Genomic DNA, 19167 nt, shown 5'->3' on the forward strand with positions numbered 1-19167 from the left:
CAGTTAGAGAGATTCGCAGGATGTTTGGTCTTGGGAGAAGGAATGTATAGTAGAGATCCCAGTCCTGAGTTTGCATTTGAGGTATGTTACTTAGGCAGAGTAAGTTCAACTTAAGACTGTGGGCAGAATTTTCCCCCCGTTGAGGGGGGGGGGGGGCGGGGAGAGAGAGTTCAGGAGTGGGCGTGCGGAGGCGTGCCTCCTTTCAGCACCCCCAATCAGGGGCGCGCCGCCATTTTATGTGGGCGGGCCAATTAAGGCCAACCCAGCGTGACGTCCGCAAGGAAGGGCTATGTGCTCCCTGTGCGGGCAAGGGGGGGGAAATCCCAAAATCAAGAGTGTGCTCTTTCGCGCATGCGCATGAAAGAGCACACTCATCATCCTGAGGCTAAGTGCTGCCACAGGGAGGTCAGCTCCACAATAAAAAAATCTGAAAAATAGAAGAAAAAAATTTCACTGACATGTCCCCTCATGTGACACTGTCACATGAGTTGGGACATGTCCATCAGTTTTAAATACACTTTAATTACATTTTTTTAAAACCTACGTGAAACCTCATCCCGCCCATGGATGAGGTTTCATGCTTTTTCTAATGCCCGCCAGGGCTCCTGGCCTGCCCACCAACCCTAAGGTTGGAAGGGCAGGTCCATTAATTAGTTTAACGATTTTGTCAATGGCCTCAACTGGCCATTGACAGGTCGGCGGGCATACAGCTGATTCTGCGTCAGGAGTTCCGCCCAATGTCTTCCCACGTCATTTTACGCGTCGGGGAGCGGGCCCCACCCCCTGCTCGCCGACCGGGGAATCCTGGCCTATGTTGGGGCAAGACATTATTGATCTTCAATGTATTTCGTACCAACACAGGATAATAAAGAAGACAGAAAAATGTTTTATTCCCCCAGGCTGCTATTATTTACCTAAGTAAATATCACAAATAAACTCTCAAATATGAGGAACCAAATACAGAAGACTAATGATCAGTCATGCAATTGTTCAAAACGGTTTAAACAAAAAATGTTTAACTGTGATACTCGCTCTCATTATAATTTGACACTTTTAAATTAACAGGATGTGGGCAAGGCCACATTGGCTGCACATGTCTTCTGCACAGTTATACTATCACACAGCTCTAATTTCACAATGGAATCTATTTAAAAAGCATTTTACCTGGGCACCATGGATTGAAGAGCAAGATGAATTTTCCGAGATCAAATGGTGTAGATTGACGTTGTGTTGTACACAGTTTTAAAGTGTAGTGCCCGATCTTGGCATTGGCAGGTGAGCATATGGACAGGGAGAGTTGGTTCCCAGTACTGCTTACAAGAGCAGCATTCCACTTACTTTCATCCAGTGAATTTGACAGCGGAAACTGGGCCTTAGTTCCAGATGTTACTGAAGGTGCCAAACCTGAAAGAAAAAAGGCAGAAATTTATTGAATTCAGAAAATGAATTAGACTCTTAGCACAAATGGTATTACTGAGAGCTTATCATGTAGCCGTTCAAAAGGATTACAGTATATCGTCAAAAGTGACCAAACTCTTTCACCAGCTAATAGTCAGCTTTTATTACAGGTAGCTGTTGCCTTCTAAATAAATTATTGCCCAACAATTGCATATAATTTTTTCTTTTTCCTTTCCAACAACATACTTATTTTTCCCCCTTTTTCCTTTGGGTTTTCTTCCCATGTGTCAATCAGTCCCCAGGCAGGAGAGCAGACAGGTTATTAACTCTCAGGTCTCTGCTCTTCTGCAATTGAGAGGTGAATAGCTACAACATAATTCACTTACCAATTCCCTCCCCTCTATGTGAGGAAACATTTCACTTCTAATCGACATCTCTTCCAGTACCTTGGCCATGCCCAGTGATTTATTGCATGAGAAGTCATGACCATGTACCTATTAAATGCCATATGCTGAGCCACCCCAAATTTCTTTTACCTTTCTCATGTTCTGTCTACCAGTAGCAGCCATTGACCATCTTGCAATGTCACTTATCAAAGAAGGTGGAAAGACCCACTGGACCACGGACGAGCTATTACTGATGTCACCCTGTAATAATATTCCTAATGTAGCACCAATCAGTTGATTTCTCCTTCCCTTCTCTCTCACAACTTGAGGGTGATTGGCCCAGTCAGATACTTATAAAAAGATGTTGGCTCTGGCTCAATGGCGACACTCTTATCTTCGAGTCAGACTGTCGTCACTTCAAGCCCCATGCCAGACACTTAAGCATATAATCTGACGCACTTTGAGGTTTTGTCTCTCTGATTGAGAACTAAGGCTCTCTTTGGTTTCCCAGATGGATGTAGTAGATCACAAGGTAGATAAGCATGAACATCTGCTGTGACATCATCAGCAGTAAAGAAACAAAACTGACTGGAATTGAACATTGGCACATTCAGCTTAAATAAATTGCTATATTTCTAAATTCTGTATAAAACAACACTTTGGGGAATTTATTGCTCCAATGCAATAAAAGGTATTGGGATTTAAATGATGCAAGCTATCAACACATTCACAATGCATGGCAGAGTCTGTAATACAACAACCACTTGCTTCATAAAGCACCTATAATAGCAAAATATCCCAAGAGGCTTTGCAGGAGTGTTATCGACTGTGGCTTTTGCTTAGAAATAATCAGACATTTACAATAAAATGTTTAGAAGCAAAATGCCTTTTAGAAGTTAAGTAAAAGTTCATATGAATTTTGCCTTGTCAGCAGGCAGCTTTGAGACCACACAGCCCACAGTATCAAGGGTATAGTTAGTGCTTTATTCAATTTAGTGACCAGGCCTTGCCCCACCAAAAACTGAGGTTATGGCTGCAGCCACAGTGACCAGTGTGTTTACAAGGCAGACTTAATCACCGAAACCACAAAGGGAAAGGCATGATCTTTATTTATCCACTGCTCAATGAAAACTTCCAGGATGAGGCCATCATGGACCTGGAGAATGTATTAACAAACCTGAAGGACTTCAGCCAAGTGGGTATTTAAGGCCAGCTTCTGGATCATTAAAGAAACAAGGTCCAATATTGTGTCAGGTTAGTAATCACATTCTGAATAAGGGGGTTCAGAAAGACCAGGCACCCTATGTGACTCTGAGTTTTGTCTTTTAAACATCAACACTCCAAGAATTAAGCATATGATTTAGCTTGAAATTCTACTTTTGGAGTTGCTATTTTGTCATGTGGTTGGGGTCTAGATGGGGTTCCTTGGGGTTTGTCTATTCTCCGAAAGTAAGCTGCTCAAGACTGTAATTTGTTCAAACCATTGCTTTTTATTTACAGCTTCTATGTACATACTGGGAACTCTGCACGACGTTGGAACTTCTTCTCCGTCCAGATCTCTGTTACTCAACCATGTAGTATTACATCATAATTTCATCCGCATCATGTGCTCCTGTTAACCTTTTACTCTACATCTCCCCTCCAAGTCTTCTTCCCAATTATAAATATCCTTCTACAGTTGCCATCCTTCAAACGAGACACCTAGAAGCATCCATCTGGTGTTCTGCATTTGGCTCAGGAGAATTTTCAAGACCCCATTGCACTATTTGAGTTGAAGCAGGTAGCTTTCCCAGTGGCATGGTAAAATACCCTGCCTATTGACATCAGTACATTTACTACTACTGATGTTTTAATAGATGTACTGCTCATTTTGTCATTGCTGTTTATGGAAATTTCAGTGGGCAAAATGACTGCTGGTTTTGCTTAGTAACAGTCTCGGCAACACAAAGCAATTCATTGATGTGCAACAGTTACAGACATTTTTCCACAGAGCAGCCATTTTATTTTGTTCATTTTCCTCCCTGGCTTCTTCAAATTACCTAGATCCTGAACTGAATACAGATATGATTTAAACCTAATCCCTATTTAGCATGTTGAGAAAGTTTCCAATTAGTCAGGCTATCATCTTAAACATAACAACATACAGGATGGAGCAATCTGTCTTTATCAAGCTGCAAACAAACTCATCTTCAATATGAATGACAAGATTCTGGAAGATTCCAGAACTACCTATCATCTTGGAAGGCAGACAGCCTTCAGTTTATGTTCATAGCCCAATAATCCCTAAGTACATTTTTCACAAAAATAAACTCAATTTCTGATTTTTTTTGTTGCTGTTGTTGTCTTGATCTCTTTTAACATATCAAATTAATGTAAGATCTCAGACAGCGGAATGACAAATTAAGCAATAGTGTGATATGGGCAAACTGTTAACATAGCAAGATGCTAGCAGCTATTTTAATTCCAGCTACAGACTAACAAAACATTGATCACTGTTTATATTGATCAAACAAAGCAGACAGTCCAAATTAAACAAACTAAGATACTGAAAAAATCCCAATTACTTTCCTTGTCTTTTTTGATGTTCCTTTAAAAATAAAACATTCATTTTGAGACCTAGAAAAGAGTTAACTTGTGCAATGCCTTTGCTGGTGTAGGTACCCCATATTCTGATATGGCTACTTCTTGTTCTAGTGTGGGTTTTCCATGTTCTGCTTTGGGTACTTGACACTGTGGTGCGGTTTTTCCGTATTCTGGTGTGGTTTTCTATCTTCTGATGTGAGTACTTAATATTCTGGGGGTTGTTCATGTTCTGGTGTAGGTTTTGGTCTGGAATCCAGCTGAATAAAAGCAATCAAATTTCACCTCCATAGATGAAATCTGGCGGAGTGCTAAACCACGGCAAAGATTAAATTTAATGTTGATCTAAGTTTCAAATCTGTTTGTTTAAAGTGTCCCCTTGAGTCATTCTGGTGCAACAGGCCTCAAACGCTATGTACAGACATTGAAAATTAATGCTTTCAGTGGGTCTTGGGCCAACTTGGTGATGTCAACGGTAAATATAGGCATGTAGACTCAGGAAACAATGGAAACATTGAAAAAAGGAGTGACCTGAACAGACTTGGAAAAGTTGCAAAAAGTGAATAATCAAAATAGGCACCAATGTAGCAGCAGTGTGGTGAGGCAATCATGGTGGGAAGGATTTAAAAAGACCAGCGGATTGGGAAATGAATACAAATGCAGAGTAAAGCTCCTTATTCTTTACTTCAAAAATACAGATTAACATCAGCCTCAGAAGAACTACCTACCCCATCCAAACAATCCAAAGTTTTCTATTTCAGTCGTGGCCATCCTTAAGATCACTATGTCCGGAGATTCATGTCTCAATTTAACCCCATCTATTAATAGCGATAGGCCAGGAAATTGGGTTTAAACTCTCTCAAAATCACTTCATGTAGGACCCATGCAATCAGCCACACAAAACAGAGACTTTCCCATCTCCATCAGACTGTGCTGTCTGAACCCAGGAATCTGGAATGAAAGCAAAATAATGTGGTTGCTGGAAACCTGAAATAAAAACATGAAATGCTGGAAATACTCAAACGGTCAGGCAGCATCTGTGGACAGAGAAACAGAGTTAATGTTATAGGTCGATGACCTTTAATCAGAACTACTAAGAATAATCTGGAGAACATTGCTACCCATGAGTTATTGAAGTTTTTGATCCTTCACATCTGAAAGATAGAAAAATGCTTTTTTTTTTAAATGTCGGCTGAGATATGAAGGATAAAATTAAACTGTAGGTCAGGACAGCTTTGAGATAGTCTGAATTGGGGCTGTTGAAGAGAGAGGTTAGGAGTATGCATGTGACAGTGCATGCCATCATCAACCTGAAACCTTAAGTCTGTTTCCTCTCCACAGATGCTGCCTAACCTGCTGAAATTTCCAGCATTTTCTATTGAAGTTCTAGCATCTGCAGCATTTGTTTTGCCTCTAGTGTTTAATTCACTGCCACTTCTCTTCCACAAATGCCCACTTTGAAGAAGTTCTGCGCATCTCTCTGACAGGATTTCCATTTGTCTATTTTACCTTGTTCACCTTGTGCTTTCCATTTCTTTCCTTGTGTTTGATCAGATATCTCTCACAGCTCGCTTTCACATCCACATCTCCTTCCTTAGCAACTAGCTCCGGTCCCAACTTATTCCACATAGGCTACAACTGAAATTCCACCCTTGGTGTTTTTGATCCACATTCAAAGTTCATCAAACAGCTTTTCTCGTTACTTCCTAAGATCCACACTCAACACTATTAGCCATCACATGAACACTCTGTACTTCTCTCTTCAGCACACAGACTCACTCTTTCACAAAGCTATTCCTAGTCTGCAGTTTCACTTCATCCTTTGCCTTATCTGTTGCTTTAACCAAAAACTTTTTCTCTTCCTTTCTGGGATGTGAAGGATCGCAAGCTTGAACAGTTCATGGGTAAAATGTCCCTTCTTTCATAAGCAGTTCTGGTTTAAGGCCATTAACCTGTTTCTCTCTACACAGATGCTGTCTAACCTGAGTATTTCCAGCATTTTCTGTTTTTATTCTGAAATGAAAGAACTGAAGACATGAAGGAACATTGACTATTCAGCCCTTGAGCCTGTTCTGCCATTGAATTAAATCATGCCTGATCTGTCCTGATCAGCTCCACTTACATGCCTTTGCTTCATGTCCCTCATGCTGAAATAAATCTGCAAATCTCAATCTTGAAATGTCAATTGACCCACCATCCACAGCCTTTTGGGGATAGGAATTCTAAATTTCCTCTGCTCTGTGTAAAAAAGTGTTTCCCAATTTCACTGCTGACTGGTTGAACAGTTGCTGCTTTATTTCTATATACAAGTATGTCTGAATAACATGTCCATTTTGTAAACTAGACTGGGCTCTCAAACTTCAACTTTCAGCTTCAACTTTTCACAATCTCAGTGTGAAACCAAGGCTAAGTTAAACTATCCTTGTAGTTCATGACAGCCTGAGCTTCTGAATTAAAAGTCCTTCAGTATGAATGATCTGATAAATAAATATTTTAAGCATGGGGGGTGCAGGAGCAGGGGGATGTGGGTGTACATATGTATAGGCATTGAAGGTGCCAGGCCAGGGTTGAGAGAGTGGTTAATAAAGCATACAGTATCTTAGGCTTTATTAATAGGGCTGTAGAGCACAAGAGCAAAGAGGTTTTGTATAAAACACTGGTTCAGCCTCAACTGGAGTACTGTATTGCATTCAGTTTTGAGCACCAACTTTAGGAAAGCTGTGAAGACACTAGAGAGTGCAGAAAAGGTTCGTGAGAATGGTCCCGGGGTGAAGAACTTCCGTTATGTAGATAGATTGGAAAAGCTGAGACTGTTTTCCTTGGTGAAGGCAAGTTTGAGAGGAGATTTGATAGAGGTACTCAAAATCATGAGAGGTCTGGACAGAGTAGATAAGGTAAAAATGGTTCCCACTGGTGGAATTACCAAGAACAGGAGGAAAAAGATTTAAGGTAATTGGCAAAAGAAGCAATGGAGACATGAAGAAAAACTTTTTCACGCAGCGAGTGGTTAAGATCTGGAATGCACTGCCTGTGAATGTGGTGGCGGCAGGTCCAATTGAAGCATTCAAGACTGAATTGGATTATTATCTGAAAGGAAGAATATGTGGCATTACAGGGAGAAGGCAGGGGAATGACACTGGGTGCATTGTTCATTTGAAGACCAGGCACAGACACAATAGGCCAAATGGCCTCCTTCTGTGCGGTAACAATTCTGTGATTCCGTAATTTCCCATTTTTGTGTTGTTTAAGTTGCCTAATCCAAATATTTGATATTTCCATTTTTATTCATGCACATAACACTGAATTATCAGATGTAGACTATTGATAAACCATTGTCCGAGTCAATGTCAGATTGCTGCGTCACACCTACGTTTGCCTTGCAAACAGGGTCATCTCTCTGGAGTAGAGTCAATGAATGGTCAGTGAATTGGAAGGTGGAGAGCTGGTCATCTTTGGTCATCTATGCTTATGCTGTCAGTTCTGGATATGCAACCTGTGGCATCACCAATGACACCCTTCCTGGGTGCTAGGATTTACGAATCTGGCGAGTTTACTTTTTGCTGTTGATGCTGTAGAACCCAGGAATCATGAATAGTGATACCAGTACAATATGAGAGTTGCTTTTGAGCTGTATCATGCAGTTAGTCCACTGCCTAACCCAAGTACTGAGAAACACAAGAACCAGAATACTGTTTGCGCTATTAGTACATGAATAAATAATACCTTTAGTGTAACAGTGGTCTGTCTGCTATTTTTACAGAGGTATTAACTCATTTAAGATGATGGACAGTGGAATCACTGAGTGGAACTTTTGTGTGGCAATCTTGGATTGTCTGTTATATATACTTTATCCAACTTTCCTTTCGACTTCCATTTGATGTATCGCCTGTTTTGTGCTGAAGCTGGAAGTTCTACATGGATACCCGAGTGTTTTAGTAGGAACTAGTGCAAGTGAATGTTCGCAACATTTATTTAAATGTAATGGGCTTGTTTTCAAGGGGGTGAACAATGAACTGGAAGATTAAAACCATATATTTCATTAATGAGGACATTTCACCACAGGGTCTCCCACCAGGAATCGATTAACTGTTTTCGGTTTATGTCATATGTTCTATTTATACCACTGGCTGAGATGAGCCATAACTAGAACAATTTCTTTTCCAACTGTCAAAACAGAAAGTATTTAACATTTTTAGTCATTTATGTTAACCTTACAGTATTATATACAATCTACAGCACAAACACAGCCTATACCATCCAACTTTGCTTGTGTTAATGCTTCACATCAGCCTTTTCCCATCCTACTTCATCTAACCTCCTCTGCATATCCTTTCTATTCCTTTCTCCTTTATGTGCTTATCTAGGTTCCCCTTAAAGGCATTAATGATTTTTGCCTCAACCACTCCATGTGGTGTACCTTCCACATTTTAACTTCTCTTTGGATAAAGAAGTTCCTCATTAAATTTTTTATTGGGTTTATTAGTGACTTTATGGTCCCTGGCTGTGGACTCTTCCACAAATGGAAACAGATCAACAACTACCCTAGCGAATTCCTTCATACCTCTATTAGGTCACCCCTCAGCCTTCTTTTTGCTACAGAAAAGATCCCAGCCTGTTGAATCTCATAACCTCTCAGTTCTGATATTGCTCCTGTAAATCTTTTATATTCTTTTCTAGTGCATCTTGGCTATAAATTCCTATTGGCCATGATAAAGAGGAATTCTTGAGTCATTCACCACCAGTTTGAGATAGTTTTGTATGAGGTTACCACACATGAAAAATTACAACACAAACAATGAAATGTTTAAGATTCAGTTCAACTCAAGTGTGAATAATATTGCAAATCAAATGTGTTTCATAAATTGAATACTTCACAACGATTATAAGATCGGAAACAATTGATTCAGTATTGTGCTCAGTATTTGGGTGATTTGAGCTGATTTATGTTTTAAATTGATGACTTCATCACTGAACTAGAGGAGACAAGTAGGCCCAGTGGCGTGCGTTAAAACCCAATTGAAATGAATAGATGCAGTTTCTAGGACTAACCAGATAAATACACTGTTGTTTGTTGTCTAGTGTCCTCAATATTCTATCGGCACTCATTGCTTTTAAACAATTTTTTGAAAAATTACCACAAAATTAGAGAGAAAAATAACGTTAAACGTAATCCTTTTTAAAATTACTTTACTTTTAAAAAGACACACTCCCTGAATAAGGGTGCAGGTAAAAAGATGAAAATTTGCAAATGCTGCAAACTGGAAATAGAAACAGCAAATGTGGGAACCACACAGTGAACCAGTCAGCATCTGCATTCAGGTAAAACAGATTAATGTTAAGTGTAAATTCTGCCAGCATTGGTTGTTGTAGTATGAGAGGAAAAGTCGAGAGAGAAGTGACAGATTTTTTGTTTCTTTTGATATATCTGGCATTTTTATGTGGATTTTTCCTATAAATTTATCTTGCATTTTTAGCTACTTCCACACCATTTTGCTCTTTTAGTTGCTTTTCACCGTTTCATTTTGATGATCACTGCATATCATCCTCTAGCTTTCAGCTTTTCAAAAAAAAAATACAAGCCATCCTCATGACAGTCATCAGCATTCCTTATAGTTCAGGCTTTCACAACTTAGTGACCCTATTGAGATTTTTACTCAAAATGTCTTTGCCAAAACTGATTCTGGCAACAGATAGTTTCATAATATGTGAAGGACCAAACTTAACCCTGTCATAAAGCTATTAATGTATATATTATTGGAAAATCTTTTAAAATAGAGGTTTAGTCTGTGGGTGTTTCTTAATTGGATTAAAGCCAGCTAGTCTGGGTGCTTTGATGTGTACTAGTTTTGAGATGTAAACAGAGAGGTAGAGTGCATTTGAATTTTTTGAATAGAGCATTCAAGAATTGGGGTGAAAACTACCACCTAGCTAGCAGAGACCAAGCAGTATGTTTATATTACTAATAAAATTGGTACAATGAAAGGGATTGTATTGTTAGAAGGCGGAGTTCAAAGAGGCTGATACAATGTGAATTTACATTCAATGGACTGTGCTAGGTATAACTTCAGTAGTGTTGTGTGTGTACAGCAGAGGCAATTTGAGATCAAACACAGCTGTAAGCCTGTTTCCACAGGAACCAAGGTGAAAAGAACCTAATTTTGAATTTGTAAGGTGAAAATGCTTTGCCTGGTATCTGGTTAAGGCTATGGGTTGCTGTTGCCTTAATGGAATTTAGTTTGGGACTTTGTTAAAAAGTTATGATCGTAGTAATTTGTAGCCACGTGTATATCTTTAACTTGTCTAAATTAATAAAATGTTTCATTTAGCTTAATATAAAAACCTCTCGAGAACTGGTGGTATGATTCCTGAATTTAGAGTTGCATCTCAAACATAACACTTAACCTTATTGGTTATGGCAGTTGTTTAAAGTTTCGCCCTGGAAAACTAACTCAGTTTTACCAACTGCTCGGTCATAACAACCCCCGATTGTAAATCACAGCCTGAATTTGTGACAGCAGATAACCCGGACTGTAAAGGAATTACACTTTAACGAGGTGTGAACCGCCCAAAACAGCTGATGAAGATATTAGGATCATCTGTCCGAAATAGGCTTTGAAGACGGCACAGAAAAGGTTTACACTGGTTCCAGGGATGTGGGATTACAGTTATGTGGATAGACTGGAAAAGGTGGAGTTGTTCTCCTGTGAGCAGAGAAGACACAGAAGAAATTTGATAGAAGTTCTTAACATTATGAAGTGTTTAGATGGAGTGAAAAAAGATAAAACTGTTTCCAATGGTTGAAGGAGTGATAACTAGAGGTTACAGATTTAAGGTGATTGGCAAGAGAAGGAGGAGTGACTGGAGGAATAACATTTTTACACAATGAGTGGTTAGGATTTGGAATACACTGTCTGCTAGGGTTCAATAGTAGCTTTCAAGAGAGAAGTGGATAAGTACTTGAAGGGGGAAACAATTGCAGGGATGTTAGGAAAAAGCAGGGGATTGGATTATCATATCAAGAAGCTTAATTTTCAGCTCTGTTAAACATCTACATCCAAAAGGTCAACTTGGATCTGCTGTGTATTTGTTCTATTTTCCTAGGAATACAACCTATTTTACCACTTACACTCCAGACCCTTTTACCCTACTTAGGAGCTTTAAAAGTTTCCTAAATATATAACTGACAACACACATGACATTAGAAAGGATTAATCACAAACTACTAGTGAGTAATTGAATGAGCAGCTTCAGACACTTCGGCTATTTTTAGACCATTTATTTTGAGCTCCATTGGCAAATGACTTTAAGATGGATACACTGGGGTAGATTTTCTCTTTGTGCGAAATTTGCCAAGATTCTATTGACTTCAATAAAAATAAAAATCGTGTGAGATAGAAAATGGTCTGTTGATTTGTCATTACACATTTTACACTCTTGTAAAATGTCAAAATCTACTCCTTCAGCTCATGACCAATTTTTTATCACTTGAGAAATGCCAACAATGAGGCACATGCGTGTGCCTCTGCACTCTGCAATATCGTCACAGAGTCTCAGCTGGATCTGAAATGTTGCCCCCTCCCATGAGTGCATAGATTGCTGCTATTCCTCGAGTATAAGCATAATCGATCTTGTTTTAAAGGAACATACCCATTCCACTTTGCAGCCAGTACCAAAGTGGTTCTGACATCAAAGAAAGAAAAAGAAAACTTGAATTTTGTAGCATCTGGCTCATCCTCCGGATATATGAAAGCAGTTTGCCAATGTGCTGCTTCAAAGTAGTGATTGTCATTTTGCCCAGTAATTTTGTAACTGCATTGGATTTGTTCCTATTTTTAGATTTTGCTTGATCTCCTCCAACTTTAAAGCATTAGCCCCTCCGTAAAGAATCATAAGTTAACACCTAACATCTTTTTGGGGTGATAATGAATAACAGATTAATTCCAAATCATTTTAAACTATAAAAATTACTAGCACAAAAGCTAATAATAAAACTTTTCAATTGTTTAACTTCCCTTCTCAATGAAGTGTTATTGTGCACAAAGAGTTAAAATGATGATGCAAATGAATAAGATGGACTGAGGCTGGAAAGACAATAGAATAGATTTAATTTTTTTCTACAACGCACAATGTATAATTTTTTTATCTGAAAGGGCAGAATTTTCCCACGGGTGAAACAAGTCGAAGATCCCAGCCCAACTTTGCAGGGAAGGAGATCGGCCGAAAAATCTTCCCAGCAGGAAGCTCCTAATTATTCACCTCCATGCTTGCCATCCTGTTAAGGACAGCGGGTGACTCCCAATGCTGCCAGCCCAGTCACAGGAGAACGCAAGGGAGACTCAATATGGGGGCACTCTTGGAGGCATAAATCTAAGTGAGCATTTCAGACGGGCCAAGCCAACTGGCCCCCCAGATTAGAGGGGAAACCCATCTGGCAGAAGCATTCTGGCCCGAGGTGCATCATCTCCTGATAGTGTTCGTCTCTTTGGGACATGGAGCTCGGTCTCCAATGGTCGCCCAGCCCACCACAGGGAGATCACCTCCATGGAGATGGCTGTCTTCACACATGGTAGGGGGCTGCTCCGCCATTGATTAAAATGCCAACTGAGCCACAAAATTGCCCCAATTATGACCTGAAGTATACAAATTGCCTGCCCTGCCATAGGCAATGGGCAGCCAATCCACTTCCCAGGTCACCCCAGGGAAACATCCCCAGTGGCGGGAATGCATCGAGGAGCTGTTCCAACATGGCTCCCCTCTATTTTACTGCTTCCCTGCCTCCAAACCCAGCACCACTGGAACAGGAAAATTCAGCCTAAAATCTTAAAAGCGTGTGCGATATTAGGAATAAAAGCTGTCATACATTTAACTAAATTTCCTCTATCTGCTTTTAATTAAGATGGCTAATGAAGGTATTACTTATGATGCACTTATAGATTTGTTCCTAATGTCACACTGATTTCAGTTCAATGCTCCTTTCCAGACGGCATTTGATAAGGTGCCACATCAAAGGTTATTGCAGAAAATAAAAACTCACGGTGTAGGGGGTAATATATTGGCATCTATAGAAGATTGGCTAGCTAACAGAGAGTTGGCATAAATGGGTCTTTTTCTTGTTGGCAGGATGTAGCGAGTGGTGTGCCACAGGGATTAGTGCTGGGGCCTCAACAAATTATATAAACGACTTGGGTGAAGGGATCAAAGGTATGGTTGTTAAATTTGCTGATGACACAAAGGTAGGTAGGAAAGTAAGTTGTGAAGAGGACGTCAGGAGACTATAAAAGGGACATAGATAGGTTAAGTGCATGACAATGATCTGGCAAATGAAGTATACTGTGGGCAAATGTGAATTTGTCCATTTTGGCAGGAAGAATAAAAGAGGAATATTATCGAAATAGTGAGAGATTGCAGAGCTCTGAGATTCAGAGGCATCTGGGTGTCCTAGTGCATGAATCACAAAAGGTTAGTATGCAAGTACAGCAGATAATTAGGGAAGCTAATAGAATGTCATTGTATTTAATTCCCCTTGCAATAAACAAAAGTAAGGAGGTTATGCTTCAGTTGTACAGGGCACTGGTGAGACAACACCTGGAGTACTGTATACAGTATTGGTCCCCTTATTTAAAGGATGTAAATGCATTAGAAGTAGTTCAAAGAAGGTTTACTAGATTAATACAAGGAATGGGTGGGTTGTCTTATGAGAAAAGGTTGGACAGGCTAGGCTTGTATCCACTGGAGTTTAGAAGAGTAAGAGGTGACTTGATTGAAATCTTTAAGATCCTGAGGGATCTTGACAGGGTGAATGTAGAGAGGATGTTTCCTCTGATGGGAGAGTCTAAAACTAGGGGGTCACTGTTTAAAAATAAGGGGTTGCTCATTTAAGACAGAAATGAGGAGAATTATTTCTGAGGGCCATGAGTCTTTGGAACTCTCTTCCTCAAATGACAGTGGAAGCAGAGTCTTTGAATATTATTAAGCCAGAGCTAGATAGAGTCTTGATAAGCAAGGGGATGAAAGGCTACTGGGGGTAGGCAGAAATCTGGAGTTGAGGTTCAATCTGATCAGTCATAATCTTGTTGAATGGCAGAACAGGCTCAAAAGGCCAAGTGGCTTATTCCTGCTCCTAATTCCTATGTTCGTATCTACTCTTGTGTTTTCTAGTTCCAGATCAGTTCTATATACATTTTACATTGATAAGATGGTTTCCCATTTAAGCCACTGGGAAAAATTTTCCCGCTGTCGGGGGGGGGGGGGGGGGGGGGGAGTGCAGGAGCGGGCGCAGGCAGGCACACCTCTGATCAGTTCCCCCAATCGTGGGCAGGTGCCATTTTCCGTGGGCAGGCCAATTAAGGCCCGCCCAGCGTGAAGTCCGCCAGGAAGTGTGATGTCCTGTGCGGGCTGGGGAGGGGGATTCCTTCAGCCTGGAGTGCGCTCTTTCACGCATGCATGCGAAAGAGTGCACTGATCTCCCTGAGGCTAAGTGCTGCCTCAGGGAGATTGGCTCCAAATTTAAAAATGTTAAAGAAACGATATCAAAATTTCCCTGACACGTCCCCTCATGTGACACTGTCACATGAGTTGGGACGTCCATCACTTTTACTGAAAAGTTTATTAAATATTTAAATATCCACCCATAGATGAGGTTTCATGCTTTTTCTTAAGCCTGCCAGGGCTCCCAGCCTGCCCGCCAACCCCAAGGTTGGACGGGCAGGTCCATTAATGATGTTAATTACTTTTAAAATGGCCTCAATAGGCCGTTGACGGTGGGCACACAGCTGATTCAGCTGCGCCCCCGCCGACCTGAAAATTGAAATGATGCGGGATGACATCGGGAGCTCTGCCTGACTAATAATTTATATAGATTTTTCTTTTCCCATCTATTTCCATTTTTTTTAAATCTACAACTGTAATACCTTGTCAGTCTTTCCACCCCACCCCACTAGAGCTGTACCTTGAGTGTCCTGCCATCCATTCTTAATTAGCACATTTTCTTAGATAATATCACCACCTTCAACACCTCTTTGTTCCTTTTGTTTGTGACATCTTTTGATTGTCTGCTCCTATCACTGCTTGCTTGTCCCTACAACCACCACCCCCCACCCCCCACCCAACTTCTCTCTCCCCACCCCCCCACCTTAAACCAGCTTATATTTCACCCCTCTCCTAACTATACTCAGTTCTGCTGAAGGGTCATGAGGACTCGAAACGTCAACTCTTTTCTTCTCCGCCGATGCTGCCAGACCTGCTGAGTTTTTCCAGGTAATTCTGTTTTTGTCCTGAATAATGTAGCCTGGATTGCCCACCTTTGACTCCTGTCTAATGATGCTCAATGTTGGGAATTTGGGGAGAGCTATGCTGTGTGCACATGAGAACTCTGCACTTATTTCCCTCAGAACCCTTCTAAAGCACAACTAGACTAGCAAAATTTAAGGAATTTGTCCTCTAGAAATCACTTTGGGCAGATAAAGTACAAATGTTTAACAAATGATCATATCAGAAGTCCCTCTGCTACTTTATTTGATGAGTTAACCAATCTAAAGCAATTTGAAGTACATTAAGTGTTCCAACTCCACATCACTGAGTATTTATCATAACCATCTTTCAAATGAGACTTAAGAGTGAGACTCCGCCTGCTCTCTCAGGGGGCCACAAAAACCTCCCGGCACTATTTTGGAGAAGGGCAGGGCTGTTCTCCCAATGGCCTGACCCATATTCATCCCTCAATCAACTAACACCGATGATCTGGGTCATTTTCACATTGCTGTTCATTGGCGTTTCTTGTGCGCAAATTGGCTGCCGAATTCCCCTCACATTTTACAACAGTGACTGCGCTTCAAAGGCTTTGGAACGTCCTGGGGGCAAGTTTTTTTTTATTTTCTAAAATATGAACAACCGGCTCACAAAATACGGCAAATTGTGTTTGAATGCATCCTTGTTCCCTTTGCCTCACACAAGTGACTTCCCACCTGTTTCCACAATAACGGAGATCTGATCCTCTGCCCGTTGGTAGCCCCTGCCGGCCAAATGCACGGTGATGGTGAAGCGATCCCCCCGCCTCACAATCAGTCGGCTAGAACCGAAATCGGCTGTCCTGTGGGCTTTGTTATTGACTTCACACTGGAAATCTGTACCTGCTACAGCCAAAGCTAAGAAGGAACCAACAAGAAATGTTCAGTCAGTGGAATCCGCAAACTTGATGTTATTATTCTTAAATTCAGTTTTACAAATCACCAAATATTAATGATCCCATTCGCTTCATTTGCTTACAAAATAGCACATTCTAATAACCTAATATGCAATAAATTGGATCAGTAACAACAAAAGTTTCAAAATATTAAACTCTAAAGAGATATTTATCGTTACTTTTCAGGACTTCATAACTTATTGCGTGACTAAAATTTAAGTAAAAGCCCTGATGTCTTCCTCATATTATTTCATGCACTTTTGCCACTACAACAGGTTTTGTTCGCTGCTCCCTGACCTTGTGCCATGTTCTCGCCCGAAAGGTTTTCTGCTCTTCTCACGTCGAGCGCCCTCTGCTCCAACTCTGTATTTTCACTGAGCAGTTTGCAAACTTTTATAGTCAACCACCCAATACGTCACGCTAAAGTTTCCTGTAAATTGAAAGAATGCCAGACCCGCGTAGCATGGCATTCGACATATGCAAATTGAAGGGTAGTTGAGGCGATGAAAAAGATTTTTTCTATTATTTGAAGACAACGCAGAAGAGCTCCCTCTGGGGGTACAGGTCATGCAAGGGGACTCAAATCCAGTAAACCCTGAACTGAAAATCCCTAAATTGTTGATTCATTCTGATTACAGCATTCTGCATTCGGTGGAAAGGGATTTTAGTCTTTCTTATTCGATGAAAGGCACACCCACAGTGCTGTTAGGAAATTAATTCTAGGATTTTGACCAAGTGACATAATGATGGTGACTGCATTTCAAAAGTGCTTAATTAACTGTAAAGTGCTTTGGGACATCCGGAGGCCATGAAAGGTTCACAAGCTATTCTTCATTAGTAAGGGATCACTTCAGTGTTAACCCCTGTAATTTTATAACACATTATTTTGTCTGAGTTATGAATTGATCACTAAATGGAGCCTACCATTTCCAACAGACATCAAGTCCTTCACACCAGTAATACAAAAAAAACATTAATTTGGAACTGAAAGTTTTGAAACTCTAAACCTCTATTCTCAACCATTTAGAGGATAAAAGCCATTAAGTGTTGAACCTTGTATAAACCATAAACTTAACAAAAATAAACAGCACAAGCATTGAATTTTCAAAGAAATACTGTGCCATTTTTTCATTTCTGTTTCATTGGTAAATGAATTAAATGGGTCAGAAAGGGACTATTCAGCACATCTGGTTTTGCTTGAACCATGCATAGTGTTTCAAAGGGTTTTCTGAGTGTACTGAGGTAGGGTGTGAGATGTTCAATAAAGGATGCCTGTCAAAATATTAGTTTCTGCTGTTTAATGATTTTATTGGTTTAAATGGGAATGTAAACATTGGACTTCATTATTAATGAATAAACCCAATTATAAAAGAAATAACTTATATAAAATACAAAGATATATTTGTGATATCTGTGCACTGACAATGTTGACCAAATAATCTGTGAAGATGCTGTCTTTCAGGTGGAATGTTAAACTGAGACCACGGCTGCCCACTCTGGACTGCAGTGGTTCAAGAAGGCAGCTTCTCAAAGGCAACTAGGGATGCACAATAAATGCTGGCCCAGCCAGGAACCCCCACATCCAGTGAACGAATAAATATTAAAAAACACACCAGCCAATTTGCACACAACAAGCTCCCACAAGCAGCAATGTGATAATGGCTGTTTTTTGTTACATTGAGTGAGGGAAAATATTGTCCAGGACACTTGGGGATAACTCCCCTGTTCTTGTTCAAAACAGTGCCACTTTCACTTCCACCTGAGCGGGCAGACGTGGTCTCAGTTCAACATTCCACCTGAAAGACAGCATCTTCACAGTACAGCACTCCCACACTACTGCACTGGAATGTCAGCCTAGCTGTGCTCAAGTCCTGAAATGGAGCTCTAAACCACAACTCTCTGATTCGGTTGGAATAGCCAATAAGTATACAGAATACAATGGGTGTAATTTTGATTGTGCAGTGGTGTAAAATGGGTAATAATCGTAGCCCATTTTACAACTCTCCTGATTTTTATTTCCATTAAAATTGCCATCATCCATTTTACACTCTCTCGCCAAGTAAAAACTATCATTCTCATGTTTAAATTCACTTGTGATATGCCTTTAGTTAACTTTCATTTTTTTTTCTTGAGGTAGCATCCTGAATTATTCAAGGGTCATCTGGTTTATGCTATGATTTTTACTACAGAGCAAGCAAGCATGGAGGCAGGCCTACCTCAGCCAGAACAGGCAACAAACCCCACAGTGCCGGCATTATTCTGAGCCACATGCTGGCTGCCTAGTCGACTGAGTTAACTGGCCTAGAGATTCCTAGCCTCTCATCTGCTCTTGTAGCCATAGTATTTATAATACATCTCCTATAATAGCCAGAAATGCCTCACTATGCCTGGAGGAACATAATTAATCTATCACTGTGTTGATTTCATGGTAACTTTATCACAAAGCAATGCAATACTGTTCTGTGACAGCTTGCACTAAGACACTTTTAACCTAGCATAAGCCACCAGAAAACCTTAAAAAGTCAAAAAATTGCTGAACCTTCAAATTCAAGATTCCCCAAATAACTCAGTCGGTGCAAACTTGATGGGCCAAAGGGCCTCTTCTACACAGTGATTCTGTGA

The 19167-nt window shown here is 40.4% G+C and overlaps 1 protein-coding gene across 2 annotated transcripts in view; it reads right to left on the minus strand.

Moving 5' to 3' along the window:
• LOC144688614 (protein-glutamine gamma-glutamyltransferase 2-like) overlaps positions 1 to 17069 on the minus strand; it is a 68539-nt gene extending 51470 nt beyond the window's left edge. Inside the window, exons 1-3 of one of the 2 annotated variants that reach the window (XM_078555390.1) lie at positions 16843 to 17069; positions 16328 to 16507; positions 1165 to 1404 (exon numbers count right to left, since the gene is read on the minus strand). In XM_078555390.1, the coding sequence (XP_078411516.1) occupies positions 1165 to 1404; positions 16328 to 16507; positions 16843 to 16852 (430 nt within the window). In that variant the 5' untranslated portion in view covers positions 16853 to 17069. The remainder of the gene's footprint in view (positions 1 to 1164; positions 1405 to 16327; positions 16508 to 16842) is intronic. The other variant, XM_078555391.1, reaches the window with a different exon arrangement.
• Positions 17070 to 19167: the final 2098 nt, after the last annotated feature.

This window comes from Cetorhinus maximus, chromosome 13, assembly GCF_964194155.1.
Source record: "Cetorhinus maximus chromosome 13, sCetMax3.hap1.1, whole genome shotgun sequence".
Lineage (NCBI taxonomy): Eukaryota > Metazoa > Chordata > Chondrichthyes > Lamniformes > Cetorhinidae > Cetorhinus > Cetorhinus maximus.